This window comes from Salmo trutta, chromosome 10 (genome assembly GCF_901001165.1).
Source record: "Salmo trutta chromosome 10, fSalTru1.1, whole genome shotgun sequence".
Classification (NCBI taxonomy): Eukaryota; Metazoa; Chordata; class Actinopteri; order Salmoniformes; family Salmonidae; genus Salmo; species Salmo trutta.
Genome location: NC_042966.1, coordinates 719,342 through 737,106, shown reverse-complemented (window position 1 = coordinate 737,106; position 17,765 = coordinate 719,342). Strand labels below are relative to the sequence as shown.

At 39.9% G+C, this 17,765-nt stretch overlaps 1 protein-coding gene across 1 annotated transcript in view; it reads right to left on the bottom strand.

Annotated features, from left to right (window-relative positions):
* Window positions 1–486: 486 nt before the first annotated feature.
* Window positions 487–17,765, bottom strand: part of LOC115200775 (mitochondrial Rho GTPase 2) — a gene marked incomplete at its 5' end in the record, with an annotated part of 31,670 nt that continues 14,391 nt past the window's right edge. The window contains 9 exons of the mRNA XM_029763922.1: window positions 487–2,323; window positions 2,457–2,659; window positions 2,861–2,983; window positions 3,080–3,094; window positions 3,395–3,525; window positions 4,299–4,399; window positions 16,922–16,973; window positions 17,120–17,176; window positions 17,427–17,469. Coding sequence (XP_029619782.1) covers window positions 2,212–2,323; window positions 2,457–2,659; window positions 2,861–2,983; window positions 3,080–3,094; window positions 3,395–3,525; window positions 4,299–4,399; window positions 16,922–16,973; window positions 17,120–17,176; window positions 17,427–17,469 — 837 coding nt within the window. The remainder of the gene's footprint in view (window positions 2,324–2,456; window positions 2,660–2,860; window positions 2,984–3,079; window positions 3,095–3,394; window positions 3,526–4,298; window positions 4,400–16,921; window positions 16,974–17,119; window positions 17,177–17,426; window positions 17,470–17,765) is intronic.

Sequence of the window (17,765 nt, the reverse complement as noted above, 5' to 3'; positions counted from 1 at the left end):
GGTAAGTCGCTGGTGAAAATTCACCAAAACATTTATTTTCTATTACTTTTTAACATCAATATTTCAGTTATTGTACTTATTGCTTGTAAAAAATGAGAGCAGTCTTGGTTGGTGACAGGTAAGAGTAGACCTATCCTATGAGTTCCATTTGTCACCTATAGCAACAGCTATTTTGCATTCAGCAGTCCAAAATGTCAAACATGCACTGGAGTCAAGACAGAAGTCCATTCAAACTATAAAATATGTTTTAAAAGGTTTGTGTTTGTCACTTTGTTAACGTTTTTTTGGTCACAATATAGTGAAATGTCGGTATAGTATATATACCTGCAAAGTGCCCTAATTAAATTCATGTGATGCTGAATGCTCAAGTGCAAAAGAGCACAAAAAATGTTATAATAAGTAGAGGGCCTCTCAGAACTTATCGAAAATGAGTTCTGTGATACATTTTTATCCTTACAAGAAAGCATAACCAGACACACCATTATGTTAGGCCAGATCATCTAACATCTTTATGTCAAACTTGTACAATTGTGTAGAGTTTTGCAAACAATCTATTTGATAATTTTGGACATTAACCTTAATTTGCCTTTGGGCCTTCACATTTAGCACACATTGATCACAAAGCACCAGTGTGTGCACACACACAAATATCCCCACTATGACAGTCATGGATACATGTTTGGCAAAACGGTCAACAATCCTAATTTTTATTTCTTTATTTTTAAAATAAATGGCAAATTAAGTTATACAATCAAAATCTTGACACACATCCATTTATGCACGCATGCAAATGAACATGTGCACACACACACATACACCACACACCCACTCAATTCATGGCTGATTTAGCGGAAATACAATTTGGGGCCTAAGTTCCAATTTGTGGTGAATGCACGTAAAAGATAAGATGAGGCAGATATTTTCCTTTGAATGATCATTTGGAGTGTTAATTTGCACGGGGCAGGATTTAGTTTTAATATCATGAAATAAGAATGACAGCAAAATAATTTGGATGTTTTAACACTATTGATTTCCATGAGTAAGGAGGATGCATTACAGACTTCAGTGTGTCTTTTTCATCAATCTGATACTATATAATCACTTCTCTTCATGCACAACAAGACATTGCTTCCTCCACAATTCTTATCTGGCAAGCCACCACTGGTGCTATCAGAGAACCTCTTAAAAAAAAAAAAAAAAAACCTGTACATTAATAAATTGATCTAGTTCGTTTCACCCACAACGATAGTATAGCAGAACCTAAAGGAGTGATAGCATGTATTTTACCGTTACTGTCTGTAACATGGAGGCTTTTGAATTTGGCAAATCAGGTCTGAAAGTCAATCTCAGTGGCTTGTTCAGTGGGAAGACAAATTTCGCGGGGCTCCTTTTGGGTCTTACAGCAACTTCCCAGCAATGAGCTAGTGTCTGTTGCTCGGTTACGTCCTTGCAGCAGGTTCCTCCATAGCTGGTGCTTTAAGGTTTGGGGTTGCTTGAGAGATGCATTCGGACCATCTGTCTTCACTCCCCCCCGGTTCGTGATACGAACTGTATGAATTCGCCATGTTGCTCTCTGGTTTTCTAAACAACACCAGTCTTTCTGAAGTTTGATATGTTTTTCCAAATTCCTATTTCATTTTGGATTTATTTTCTTTCCTTAGGAAATACTGCATATTAAAAATAAAATATATCTACGCATTTTCCTCCTGAACAACTTGTGGATGCATGTGGAAATGTCTTGGGTTTGAAATGTTGTACCTTCCTTGTATTTGCATATTCTCATTTGATAAAGCACGCATATATTTGTAGCAGCTCTTGGGGGAATCATTGCATTGAGCACAGGGAGGGTACCTCCTTAGCCTGGAATTTGACACCATAAGGCAGAGCAAGCAAGGTAGGAGGTCAGAAGAGGGTGAAAAAAATGGTCACAAGCCTCTATTTTGACTAATATAACTAGTCAGTGAAGAAGACCTGACTATCTGGAGTAGCCGGGAATAGCAGAATAAAGATGAGGAGAGGGACGGGGAGGTTGGTGTATGAATAACGATGAAGTAAAATGGATGAGTTGTGTCTGTCAGGTCTAGATGGCTAGTTTGTCTTGATGGCTAGTTTATCTAGACAGTTGGTCTGGAGTGTTGGTTTTTGAAGACTGGTCTGGAGATTGGGGTTGAGGGAAAAAGAGGGGGGCTGGGGTTCCAGTCAGGAACCCAGTTATTTCTGTTGGGCGAAAGCTCTGTAGATGGCAAAGCCTAGGACTGTGACTACTGCTGCTCCTAGCGTCACTCTCAGCCAGGTGTTGCTCATGTCGGAGTCGTTCAGGTGTCTGTGGGGGGGAGACAAAGTAATCAATGAACTAACAAATGAAACAGCATAAAGGTTCAGACCACTACAGAGTATAAACTAAAATGTGACATGAAATTCTAGTTTCTCAACACCATATGTGACAGTCAGTGTACGGTAACATGGCGGCCCAGGCCAGCTTGGTGTAGATGTTCTTGCTGGTGGAGTCCAGGGGCAGACCGGAAAATGGGAGTGGCGGAGGCAGCCGGTGTTTGTAGCAGAACTCTGCTGGGGTCATCCCGTGGAGCTGTCTCACCTCGGGGAGGTCTGCCTTGGAGGCCACCACCACACAGGGAATACTGCTGTCCATGTAGTGTTGCTACAGATAAGACGTATGGATGTGGATGAAGAGAAGGGTGTGGTAAAGAGAAAGAGGATGTGGGTAAGAGAAAAGGGAGGGAGAGGAAAATAAAAGAGTAAAGAACATTGAAGAACAGACTCCTGATCATTTCATTGAAACACATTCTGTTCCTTTGTGAAAACCAGAGAAGCTCTGAAGCAGACATGAGATAGTGCTCACTTTGTATATACTGGCACAGTAGTCGAAGGAGTGGGGGTTGTTTGTGTCATACATGAGACATGCTACATCGCACGCAGCGTCCGACGCCTTTAGGAACTCCGTTTCCACGTCCACCTCGTAGAGCTGCCAGGAGAAGACGATAGATTGGAGGTGAGGCTACTGTACTCTACCAAAGGTCAGGGTCAGAGTTGAGGTTACAGTAAAATATAATGTACTCACGATGAGGAACTTCTCCTGGTTGCTAACTTGGACAGTGTTTTATGGTGTAGAAGGAAAAGGCACCGGTGGAATGCTCCTCTTGCTGAAATAAACACACAGACCCTCATCATTTGTTGTAGTAATGCTAGTAGTTAGGGTAGGTTTTCAACATCATTTCTCAGCTCGAACACATCATATTAATAATGCAGAATGGTCTTACAATGAAGAGTTCAAGGCGTACTATTAGTAACAAAGTACTAAAAAGTTCCACCAGGAATTCTGTATTGATATTTAGTCTAAATAATATTTAGGCAAACAATAGTAAGACGACTGTACCGCTGTGTTTCGGCCAAGGAAGACCTGAAGGAACGCAGACTTCCCAGTCCCCCGCAGTCCAATCACCTTACATAGGAACACTGACCGCTGAGTCTGGCCCTTCTCCAGGTCCACGGCCTTCTTCCGTGTCACTGCAGAGCAACACACACACACACACACACACACACACACACACACACACACACACACAAAGGACAGGGAACCATTGACTAATAAAATGGAGTACTATCAAAGCATTTAAAACAATCATATTTCCCCCTGGTTAATGTGGGGGAATGCAAAATCTGATCTAAGATGGTGGGGTTAAGAGTAACCTTGGGTGTTTTGAAATTATTTGAGCTTTTGGCTCACTCCCACATTTATACCAGGGTCAGCTAAACCTGCTCACCTCTGTGGCACAGACTGAGTGCGTGTGAGGTCATTAGCGCCGGTGACTCTTACATTACGTCACCCTACCCTAATCCTGGGTAGCCCTACCCTAATCCATGCAGCCACACCCTCAATTTTACACACGCATGTACACAAACATAAATACACACTGGGAGGCTGGTTGAGGTTAATTGACCAATTGAAGGATGCGACTATGGCATTATTATTGATAACCTCAAATGTGTACATTTTGTGTTAGTAGCCCATATACTAACTAAACCACACATTCAATCTCCACACCAGTCAAACTGCATATTCAAAGTTGAACTTTCAGAGTCATTGTACATCCACAGAAGGCATACAAACAGTATATAATTCTGTCTGTAGGGCCTATACTGAACCAGATTATAGTTCTAATCCTCTAACTATAGTGAGTGAGGTTTACTTTGGCACTAGGAATATTGGTTCTAGTTTACATACAGGTCTATCTTCCTAGAGAGGCTACATGCAGGATAAAAAAAAAAGATGTGTTGACCTGTGACTGCAGTGGTTTGGGTGTTCTGCTGAGTAAGGATGGGGTAGCCCAGGTATCCCAAGTACTCCAGGCAGCGATGGATGTCAAGGTATGCTGAAAGCCTGTATACAAAGGGAAGTCACATTAGTGAAGATAGAGAACAGAATAGGATCCACAGAATTAGGAATTAGAATTACTAAAATGGACATTAACCTTTTTATGATGAGATAAAGGTCAGCCATTTCGGTCAGGGAGTTGGTCAACCACGGTTAGTGCTGTGCTAAGATAGTGTAAAATAATGATTTTGCAGAATTGGCACTGTATGTTTGTTAACTAGCCAGCCAGTTTAAGAGGAATGCTTCCAATAAATGTTTCTAATTAACTGCCTAAATGCCAACACTATATTGAAACAATGCAGTCAATCCACAGCCATACACTGGCTGAAATCAGTTGATGATAGGTTTTAGACAAGTTGTAACTGCAAAAGTACTGATATTGTATCATATCATAGCATACACAGCTTCCAAGAAAATAAAAATGTTTACATTTATGGTCTGTTTACATACATTCTAGAAGCTATTTATACAGAACAAGTGTATAAAATCTGTATACTTTAGGGTGTTTTCTATCCAAAGCCAATAATTATATGCATATTCTAGTTACTGGGCAGGAGTCGTAACCAGATTAAATCGGGTACGTTTTTATCCGGATGTGAAAATACTGCCCCCTAGCCCCAACAGGTTATAACAGAACTCATATGGCAGGCAAAAACCTGAGAAAAATCCAACCAGGAAGTGGGAGATCTGACACTTGTAGTCTTTCAAACCATTGCCTATTGAAACTACAGTGTCTGTGGGGTCATTGTGCACTTCCTAAGGCTTCCACTAGATGTCAACAGTCTTTAGAATGTTGTTTGAGGCTTCTATGGTGAATTTTGAGGGAATAACAGCCGGTTCAAGCAGTGGACTGTCTGAGGTCATGTAGTTACTTCATGCGCGTTCACGCATGGCTAGCATTTTTATTTTTCTTCTGTAATGAATACGCTATTGTCCGGTTGGAATATTATCAACTTTTTATGTTAAAAACAGCCTAAGGATTGATTGTAAACATCGTTTGACATGTTTCTACAAACAGTAATGGAACTTTTGAGGTTTTCGTCTATTGATTTGCGCCCCCGCCTCGTGCCTTTGGAATAGTGTTCTGGATGCGCCAACAAAACGGAGGTATTTGGACATAAATGATGGACTTTATCGAACAAATGAAAATTTCTTGTGGAAGTGGGAGAACTGCGAGTGCATTCCGCCGAAGATCAGTAAAGGTAAGGAAAGATTTATAACACTAATTTAGAGTTTTATTGATGCCATGACTTGACGGGTAGCTGTATAGCTTGCATTGATGGCTGAGTTCTGTACTCAGAATATTGAACAATGTGCTTTCGCCGAAAAGCTATTTTAAAATCTGACACAGCGGTTGCATTAAGGAGTAGTATATCTATAATTCTTTAAATAATTGTTATATATTTTGTCAACATTTATGATGAGTATTTCTGTAAATTAATGTGCACATTCACAGGAAGTTTTGGGAGGCAAACATTTTCTGAACATCACGCGCCAATGTAAAATGCTGTTTTTGGATATAAATATGAACTTAATCGAATAAAACATACATGTATTGTGTAACATGATGTCCTATGATGATCGTCAAAGGTTAGTGCTTAATTATAGCTGTATTTCTGGTTTTTGTGACGCCTCTCCTTGCTAGGAAAATGGCTGTGTGGCTTTTCTTGTTTAGGTGGTGTGCTAACATAATCTAATGTTTTGCTTTCGCTGTAAAGCCTTTTTGAAAATCGGACAATGTGGTTGCATTAAGGAGAAGTGTATCTTTAAAATGGTGTAAAATAGTCATATGTTTGAGAATTGAATTATGAGATTTTTGATGTTTTGTATTTCGCACCCTGCTATCCCCATTGGCTGTTGACTAGGTGTCCCGCTGGCGGAACGGGGTTCCGCTAGCCCAACGTCTGTCCTCAACAGGTTTTAAATACTTAGGGGTCGTTTTGTTTGTCTTGTGTAGTTTCTTAATCATTGTACCTAAACTGTATGTGTAAACATGTATACGCAGGGCCCAGCTGTAAAAGAGACCTTGGTCTCAGTTTGTGTTCCTTGGTGAAATAAAGGTATAATCTTTTTTTCAAATAAACTGGAGAATGACACCTCTGGGCTTGGAGTCACCCTGCCTTCTCGTGCCGAGGCGATGTACAGTGTCGACAACATCTGCTAGCTTAGCCTTCTACTTTGACGGTCTCTTGCCGCACGTTCTCCCCATCTGCCGCGGGAACGCCATACAGTCTCAGATTCCACCGTCTGGGGTAGCATTCGAGTTCCTGTGATTCTGCTTTGGCAGAGTCCATCTTTCCCTCCTCCTTTTTGACACTCTTTTTGATGTGGTCGACCTTCTTAAATGCAGAGACCTGATTAATTCGAGAATTATCTAAGCTCGTAAGTGCAAGTGTATTTTCAACCAATTTTTTGAACCTATTAAAAATCATAATGTGTTTTCTTTGCATTTAAAACAAGTTTCAGCTGTATAAAAGACTCTTGTAATATCTTAAAATCTGTCTCCAATAGTGATAATGCTTAGTCAGCCGTTGAAGCGATAGAGTACATGACAGTGTCATCGGCATATAAATGAATTTGACACTTTCTTATCTCATCACCGATATTGTTTATGTAGAGAGTGAACAGTAATGGACCAAGTATACATCACGGATCTACAGGGATGCCACTTGGAAAGCAGAGAAAGACAGAGAAAGGAGAGAGAAACTGTGGCCAGCTGTGGAAAAAGCCCGAAAAGAGGGGAAAGCGGCTTTCATCAATGGATCTGAAATCAACCTTCCTCCTTGAGAACTGTCATAGGCTGTGCCTAGTGGTCAACATAGGCTACCTAGATAGCTACCTCTGATGTGAGCAGATCCTACTCCCGGCTCTAAGGTGATTTAACTCTAACTGCACAGGACTACTGGAGTTATGGATATTTGATTTGTTCTCTCACTTCTGATATTTTTACCTGCAGTATAGTCAGTGAGCAAGCTCTTTGTTGTTTCTTGTTCTGGCAGTTATCTTTTATGCTAAACTATTCTCACTCAATAATTTACATCTATATGGTGTGCAACGCTGGTTTCTTTTCATTCTTACTCGATTTGCGATTATTGTTTAGCTCGTAGTACTTTCTGTTCTATATTCCACTTTGCCGTTGTCTATAGTTTCACTCAATGCTAGGGGGTTACGAAATAATGTAAAGCGCAAAGCCTTATTTTCATTTGCCAAACAGCTTGTAACAGATTTACGTTTTTTTTTCAAGAGTCTCATTCAGTTTCTACCGACGTCAACTTCTGGAGATCTCAGTGGGGAAATGATGTATGGCTCTCTCATGGGTCTGAACGCTCTGCTGGAGTTATCACTCTAAAGAAAAAATTTAATGGAAGTAATTTGCACTCTGACTGTGACCCTTTTGGTCACTTTCTTTGTCTTGTTATCAACATCATTATTATTGTTACCAATATTTATGGGTACAATTCCAAACTTGAAAATGATCAGTTACTTGAATCGTTGGCTCCATTGGCTAACCAAGTTCCCTAACGCTTTACTTATAGTAGGTGGGGATTTTAATATTTCTCAGAATAATTTAATTGATAGATGGCCTCCAGACAGAACACTTCTATGAATACAAGTTTGAGGCAGTTTACAGAAAGGTTTTCTGGTATAAATATTTGGAGAGTAAAGTTTCCTATGACAAGTCTTTCACTTGGAGTAATAAGGCACGCTTCAGACAATCACGCATAGATTTTTGGCTGGTGTCTAAATGTTTTGATAAACAGGTATTTCTGTTAACATCCTTGCCACTCCCCTTACTGATCATAGAGCTATTTATATTGACATTAAACTTTTTATCTCTGACAATGGCCTTGGCAGAGCATCCTACTGGAAGCTTAATAACTCTATATTAAAACATGAGTTGGTCAAGATGGATATAAACAATTAAATTCCACACTTCTGGAACAAAGCTATAAATGACAATTCATAGAGTAATAACTGGGAGCCTTTTAAATATGAGGTTGGAAAATATTTATAAAAAAATGGGAGTATTCTTGCCAAGATGAGGAGAGCTGAATAAAGTCATTACAAAGATCACCTCGTTCAAAAGCCTGTTGAAAGTCTCTCAGAGGAGGACAAATCTGTTCTGTTTGAGCTACAACACAAGTTGGATGATATGTATAAACTGAAAGCAGAGGGATTCTTTGTCAGAGGGTGAACAAAATGAATCTTATTTTTTCAGGTTAGAAAAATACCACTCTAAAAATAATACAATTCAACAATTAAATATTAACGGTCTCATCACAGATGACCCCAAATTAATCTCTAACTTTAGTTGCAACTTCTACAGGAATTGATATAGTTCTAAGTATTGTGAGGTTTCCTCAACTCTTTTTTTTTACTCTCTGGGGGATGTGAAATCAATTGGGGAGCCTGAGAGGGAACAGTGTGATGACCCTATTATAGTTGAAAACATAATGTATTCTATTGAACAGCTTAAAAATAATAAGTATCCTGGGACTGATGGTATATCTGCTGAGTTTTACAAAACTTTGTCTCAACAGTTAGCCCCATTTCTGTTGGAGGTCTTTTCTGAAAGCATTGCAAATAATGCTCTCCCTCCCAGTTTGACTCAAGGTCTGATGACATTAATACCTAACCCCAAGAAAGACTTGCTTCTCCTCAATAATTGTCATCCAATCTATCTGCTCAATAACGACTACAAAATATTAGCCTCTATATTTGCAAAAAGAATGAAGGCAGTATTGGACTCAATTATAGAAGAGACCCAATCTGGCTTCATGAGGAATATACATATATCTAATAATATCCGACTCGTGTTAGACCTTATTGACTATTCTGATCTAATATTCCAAGATAATTGTATTGTCTTCTTAGACTTTTATAAAGCCTTCTATACAGTGGAACATGAGTTTACATTTCTCTCCCTTGAGAAATTTGGTTTTGGGGAATTCTTTTGTAGTACTATTAAAAGTCTTTATATGAATGGGAACAGTTCTATTAAATTAAAGCATGTCACTTCTCCTAGATTTGATAAGAGGAATTAGGCAAGGTTTCCCAATTTCACTTTACCTCTTCCTGCTTGCAACCCAACTTCTTACAAGTTTTGTTAAATCCAGCGATATAAAAGGGATCTCTATTGCTGGCAGAGATATTATCATAAATCAGCTTGCAGATGACACCACCCTATTTTTTTGAAAGATGCTGACCAGATTCCTAGAGCAGTCGATGTGATAAATATATTTTCCAAAGCATCTGGTCTTTGCCTAAACCTTAAGTGCGAATTGTTTGCTGTTAAAGACTGTGTGATACCCTCTATATGCAATATTCCAGTCAAGGAAAAAGTAACATACCTTGGGATTACCATATCTAAGGATCAACAGGAAAGATGCTCATTACATGTCATAACTATTATTAAAAAAACTAAAAGAAGTTGAACCATTGGTTGCAGAGGGATTTATCCTTGAAAGGTCGAGTATTGCTTTCTAAAGCTGAAGGTATCTCCAGACTTACTTATGCAGCCCAGTCCCTCCATCTTGACAACAAAAGAGGTAAAGCGGTTGACCAGATGCTTTTCAACTTCATCTGGAAAAATCGTAAACATTATATTACGAAATCTGTCGTATGAACACATGAATATGGTGGTCTCAATTTTTTAGATTTCCCTACTTTGAATAATACTTTTAAGATAAATTGGGCTAAGCATTTCTTAAAGAATTCAACTTAAATTTGGAATTTCATTCCTCATTATATCTTCTCCTGTTTTGGTGGCTTCAATTTTATGTTACTTTGTAACTATAACATAGGATAAGATTCCTACAAAATGATCTGCTTTCATAGACAAGTATTCTTAGCATGGTCGTTAATATATACTGCTCAAAAAAATAAAGGGAACACTTAAACAACACAATGTAACTCCAAGTCAATCACACTTCTGTGAAATCAAACTGTCCACTTAGGAAGCAACACTGATTGACAATAAATTTCACATGCCTTTGTGCAAATGGAATAGACAACAGGTGGAAATTATAGGCAACTAGCAAGACACCCCCAATAAAGGAGTGGTTCTGCAGGTGGTGACCACAGACCACTTCTCAGTTCCTATGCTTCCTGGCTCATGTTTTGGTCACTTTTGAATGCTGGCGGTGCTTTCACTCTAGTGGTAGCATGAGACGGAGTCTACAACCCCACACAAGTGGCTCAGGTAGTGCAGCTCATCCAGGATGGCACATCAATGCGAGCTGTGGCAAGAAGGATTGCTGTGTCTGTCAGCGTAGTGTCCAGAGCATGGAGGCGCTACTAGGAGACAGGCCAGTACATCAGGAGACGTGGAGGAGGCCGTAGGAGGGCAACAACCCAGCAACAGGACCGCTACCTCCGCCTTTGTGCAAGGAGGAGCAGGAGGAGCACTGCCAGAGCCCTGCAAAATTACCTCCAGCAGGCTACAAATGTGCATGTGTCTGCTCAAATGGTCAGAAACAGACTCCATGAGGGTGGTATGAGGGCCCGACGTCCACAGGTGGGGGTTGTGCTTACAGCCCAACACCGTGCAGGACGTTTGGCATTTGCCAGAGAACACCAAGATTGGCAAATTCACCACTGGCGCCCTGTGCTCTTCACAGATGAAAGCAGGTTCACACTGAGCACATGTGACAGACGTGACAGTCTGGAGACGCTGTGGAGAACGTTCTGCTGCCTGCAACATCCTCCAGCATGACCGGTTTGGTGGTGGGTCAGTCATGGTGTGGGGTGGCATTTCTTTGGGGGGCCGCACAGCCCTCCATGTGCTCGCCAGAGGTAGCCTGACTGCCATTAGGTACCGAGATGAGATCCTCAGACCCCTTGTGAGACCATATGCTGGTGCGGTTGGCCCTGGGTTCCTCCTAATGCAAGACAATGCTAGACCTTATGTGGCTGGAGTGTGTCAGCAGTTCCTGCAAGAGGAAGGCATTGATGCTATGGACTGGCCCGCCTGTTCCCCAGACCTGAATCCAATTGAGCACATCTGGGACATCATGTCTCGCTCCATCCACCAACGCCACGTTGCACCACAGACTGTCCAGGAGTTGGTGGATGCTTTAGTCCAGGTCTGGGAGGAGATCCCTCAGGAGACCATCCGCCACCTCATCAGGAGCATGCCCAGGCATTGTAGAGAGGTCATACAGACACGTGGAGGCCACACACACACTACTGAGCCTCATTTTGACTTGTTTTAAGGACATTACATCAAAGTTGGATCAGCCTGTAGTGTGGTTTTCCACTTTAATTTTGAGTGTGACTCCAAATCCAGACCTCCATGGGTTGATAAATTGGATTTCCATTGATTATTTTTGTGTGATTTTGTTGTCCGCACATTCAACTATGTAAAGAAAAAAGTATTTAATAAGATTATTTCTTTCATTCAGATCTAGGATGTGTTATTTTAGTGTTCCCTTTATTTTTTTGAGTAGTGTATAAACATCATTTTTCTCCGCATAGGTATTTTTTTTTGGAACAATAAGGATATTTTGTATAGAAACAAGTCTTTATTTTTTAAGAACTGGTTCAATAATCATATCCTGCTGGTGAGTCAACTTTTTAATGCAGAAGGATTATTACTCAAGTCTGAGGAATTTTTATCTCATTACAATATCCCTGTTACACGCTCGAGAGTTCACCATAGTCATTGATGCTATTCCATCTGGAACTCTCATGTTGTTTAGATGTGTAACCAGACCTCACCTACTTGACCTACCCTCGCTTAATCCAGTTGACTCTCCAATAGGAAAATGTGTTTCTCCTTGCTCCCTCCTTGCTCCTTGCTCCCTCAAAGGGATATTGTATCCATTCCTTATGTCACAACTTACTGGAATACATTTGTCAATAATATCTGCTGGGAAAAGTTATGGAAAGACATACATAGTTATATAAATTGTCAATATTCTTGATTACTTTTTTTATTGGAGAATGTGCTGCTCGGTTTCCTTAACAATAATAAGAATAAAGAAAAACAATTTTACTTCATAAATCTAATTGTGCTAATGGAAAAATGCCATTCATAAATGTAAATTCACTAATAAAAACCACTCTTCCGTGTTTTCTATAAGGAATTCGAGCAGTACATTAAGACCATTCTACATTCTTCTAATAAGAAAGCTGTTAAAACAATCAATGTGTGTTTCTTTTAAGGTCTTTGTATAATAGCATATGTTATCATTGTCTGTTTGCATACTTCTTGTATGTGTACTGTTTTTTCTGCCAATTGAAATCATTTCATTAGGCCTTAATCTAGACTTCTGTTGGTCACATGCCTTGAAAATCTTGGGCTTCAGGATCTCGTCACGTTATTTTTGTGCACTCAAATTGCCATCGATAAAATGCAATTGTGTTTGTTGTCTGTAGCTTATACCTGCCCATACCATAACCATGGGGCACTCGGTTCACAACGTTGACATCAGCACACCGCTCGCCCACACAACGCCATACACATGGTCTGCGGTTATAAAGCTGGTTGGACATAGTGCCAAATTCTGTAAAACGACGTTAGTGGCAGCTTATGGTAGAGAAATGAGCATTCAATTCTCTGGTAATAGCTCTGTAGGACATTCCTACAGTCTGCATGCCAATTGCACACTCCCTCAACTTGAGACATCTGTGGCATTGTGTTGTGACAAAAATACAAATTTTAGAGTGGCCTTTTGTCCCCAGCACAAGGTGCACTTGTGTAATGATCATAATGTTCAAATCAGCTTCTTGATATGCCACACTAGTCAGGTGGATGGATTATCTTGGCAAAGGATAAATGCTCACTAACACGGATGTAAACAAATTTGTGCACACAATTTGAGAGAAATAAGCTTTTTGTGCATATAGAACATTTCTGAGATCTTTTATTTCAGCTCATGAAACATGGGACCTACAACATGTTGCATTGATATTTTTGTTCAGTATACTTTCTGAATATTGTCCTCAGGTCACATTTTTGATTATTTAAAAAATATGTATTGAAGTATAATATATTATACTTGCTACATTTGAGTGAGTAATTTAGTCAAATGTACAATTTAAATACTTCAGGGTTTTTGTTGTGTTAATCATTTTGATAGTGAGTGTCTACACAATGGAAGACAAAATTAATGTTATTCCTATTGACATGAATGTGGTGTCATATTAAAGAAGAGGTTGTGCTCTTTAAAACTAAGTTAACTTGTAATTGTCATTTGTCTGTTGTTTTTTTAGCTATGTCTGTTTGTTTGAAATGTGTGAGAAAATGAGCTTTATCTTGAATATTCTCAGTAATCTACAGAAGCATACTCAAATTCTATTGGGGTCTAAAGAATTAACACGAAACCAACTTCCAAATGTCAATACTGGCCCAACTTTGATTGCTTGGAAAAAATATTTTTGATAGCATTTATACTTTTTGAACTATAACAATATTTCAATGAGATCCTGATGCATTTCAATGAAAAAAAAGGCCCATAGACTTTAATGGTAAAAACAGACTGGTCCAACTTATATGGCTTGTTGAAGGATATTTGACACTATGTATACTTTTGGAACTATAACTTTTACATTTGCATAAATTAGCATGGGTTTGAATGAGAACCATAGGAATACAGTGGTAGCTATTCAAAATGGTCCTGCTCCTTGGTAAATGAAGCTTCAAGACTAACTTTAAAACGTTCAGGCTATACTAATTTCAAATTCTATTAACTAGAACTATAAACATATGAATAATATAACTCACCAACCATAACTCTTGAACTGTTCGAGCTAGAGACACCAAATCAACTTTCATGTTCAGGCTATCCTAACTTTACACTCTTTATCAACTATAACTACAGTCCATTCGGAAAGTATTCAGACCCCTTGACTTTTTCCACATTTTGTTACATTACAGCCTTACTCTAAAATGGATTAAATACATTAACCGTATCAATCTATACACAATATCCCATAATGACAAAGCAAAAACAGGTTTTTAGAAATGTTTGAAAATGTATTAAAAACAAAAACCTTATTTACATAGGCTTTCAGACGCTTTGCTATGAGACTTTCTACCTGAGAAATTTTGCTCATGTGCATCCTGTTTCCATTGATCATCCTTGAGCTGTTTCTACAACTTGATTGGAGTCCACCTGTGGCACATTTAATTGATTGGACATGATTTGGAAAGGCACACACCTGTCTATATAAGGTCCCACAGTTGGCCGTACATGTCAGAGCAAAAATCAAGCCATGAGGTCGAAGGAATTACCCGTAGAGCTCTGAGACTTTTGACTGGTACAGTAAGTATTCAGACTCAGTACTTTGTTGAGGCACCTTTGTCAAGGCACAGATCTGGGGAAGGGTAGGGAAAAATGTCTGCAGCATTGAATGTCCCCAAGAACACAGTGGCCTCCATCATTCTTAACTGGCAGAAGATTGGAACCATCAAGACTCTTCCTGGAGCTGGCTGCCTGGCCAAACAATCGGGGGAGGAGAGCCTTGGTGAGGGAGGGGACCAAGAACCCGATGGTCACTCTGAAATAGCTCTAGAGTTCCTCTGTGGAAATGAGAGAAACTTCCAGAAGGACAACCTTCTCTGCAGCACTCCACCAATCAGGCCTTTATGGTAGAGTGGCCAGACGGAAGCTAATCCTCAGTAAAAGGCACATGACAGCCTGCTTTGAGTTTGCCAAAAGGCACCTAAAGGTCCCTGAGTGGCCCAGCCAGAGCCTGGACTTGAACCCGATCGAACATCTCTAGAGAGACCTGAAAATAGCTGTGCAGCAACGCTCCCCATCCAACCTGACAGATCTTGAGAGGATCTGCAGAGAAGAATGGGAGAAACTCTCCAAATACAGGTGTGCCAAGCTTGTAGCGTCATACACAAGAAGCCTTGAGGCTGTAATCGCTGCCAAAGGTGCCTCAACAAAGTACTGAGTCTGAATACTTACTGTACCAGTCAAAATTTTGGACACCTACTCATTCCAGGGTTTTACTTTATTTGTACTATTCTCTACATTGTAGAATAATAGTGAAGACATTAAAACTATGAAATAACACATATGGAATCATGTATTAACCAAAAATGGGTTAAACAAATCAAAATATATTTTATATTTGAGATTCTTTAAAGTAGCCACCCTTTGCCTTGATGACAGCTTTGCACAGTCTTGGCAATCTCTCAACCAGCTTCATGAAGTAGTCACCTGGAATGCATTTCAATTAACCGGTGTGCCTTGTTAAAAGTACATTTGTGGAATTTCTTTTCATCTTAATGAGTTTGAGCCAATCAGTTGTGTTGTGACAAGGTAGGGGTGGTATACAGAATATAGCCCTATTTGGTAAAAGACCAAGTCCATATTATGGCAAGAACAGCTCAAATAAGCAAAGAAACGCCAGTCCATCATTACTTTTAGACATGATGGTCAGTCAGTCCGGAAAATGTCAAGAACTTTGAGTTTCTTCAAGTACAGTCTCAAAAACCATCAAGCGCTATGATAAAACTGTCTCTCAAGAGAACCGCCACAGGAAAGGAAGACTGGCATTCTAGAGTGTGCATTATTTCCATATAATGCACAGTATATTAGCATGGTAGAATTCAATGGCTATAGTTCATTCTTACATGTTTGAGCAGCTATTGAAAGGAAAAATCGAATTAAACTTGATTAGCATTGTTGAATTTGATTTTCATAATAGCAAGCTAGGACAGATGGTTTGGTTAGCTAAAGTAGCAAGTCTGTTTGTTTAGTTATCAAGGCAACTACTGTAGCTATCTAGTAAACTTGCTAGCTATCTCAGTGGAAATATGCATACTGCCTTCAGCTCATTGCAAAGTGGTGTGTAATGCACTGATGAAGTCCGCCTTGCGTTGCAGTTTAATGCCGTGTTCAAAACAACTGGGAACTAGGAAATCTCCGACTTCATGCATTCAAGACAACTGGGAAAAACAAGATCCGACTGGGAAAAATATTTTTAACGGTCTTCCAACTCGGGAACTTGTGCCTCTTTCTAGAGCTTAGACTTTCCGACCTGAAGATCACTGACGTCATGATTTTACCTCTTATTTTTCAGAGTTCCCAGTTGTCTTAAATGCACCACAAGATGCTGTAGCAGCAGCTCTTGCGCTGTATCTGTATGCTGTACGAATGTTCTGTACACACGCAGCAATTTTAATTCCACTACATTATGCAAATTAACTTAGACCAATAAGCATGACCAGTAATTTTGTTGTGAAAAAGAGGCACAATTTCACATGCTTTACTTTTATTTTTCTGCATAAGTAAAATCAGGATTATGCCCGTTCTGCCATTCATTCGAATTAAAAAGTATTTCTCCCTGACCAATATGGCTGCCATTTTCACCCCATCTGGAACTTTGAGGGTTTATGCCAAAGCCCCTCAAGCAATTTAATAAGATCTATTTGACAAGAACAATCACTGTCCTAACCTAAATACTCTTTCACAATTTATTCTCACTGACTTGCTTATACAGAAATACCTCCATATGACATACTGACTGACAGACATGTGCACCGAGCTACAAAGGGAAAAGGGTCGTTACTGTTGTTTTTCCTCTAGGACAACCACAGGCCTCAAGACTCGTCTGAAGGTCCCTGGTACCAGTTGAAAAAATGAATGGAAGTATATATGAGTGTGTTGTTGACTAAACATGAGTTACAATACTCTACACCACCATACGTTTTTCACATTGTGAATTTCACAAAAAGTCAAATCAATTGTGTGTTTGGTGTAGGCTTACCTCGGTCTGATGTTTTTTCTAGCTGTGTAATTCTCTCTTGGACAAGTTGAGAATTCCCTGTCAAGAAGAGAGACACGGAAGGCCAGCTAGCTTAGCTAGCCTGAAGCGTCAAATGGAGGACGCTAACAAACGTTTTCAACGTTGCAGGAGCTTTGTTTATTTTGCTTTATTCCGGGACAATGTGGACCACCCGGACTTTAAATGTAGCAACTGTTTGCTTGCAAAGGACTACGGGGCATAGTGGCTACTCTTAGAGCAAACAAGTAGCAAACTTAAACAACTTACTGGGGAATCAAAGCCTGACTACCTTTTCTTTCTCTTCTACCCAAGTAGCCGGATGCCGCTCTGGCCTGGTGGAAGTGTCACCGCTGTGTCGGCTCTCCACAGCTGACTGGCCGGTACTCTGCAGGGATCCCTACCCAAAGGCGTCTAACCCTGGAGAATGTAAAACCACTTGAGGCGAAAGAACATCCGTACCACCTCAGCCATTGCTCCAGCTTTTGTCATCGGCAGCTCTATGGTAAGAAACATCTCGGTTTCCAGGGCAAAAACCCTGTGCTATCCTGGAGCACGAGTATGGGACATTACAAGGCTGCTTCTGACCGTTCTACGAAATCTGCCGGGAGCTGATGCTGTCATAGTCCAT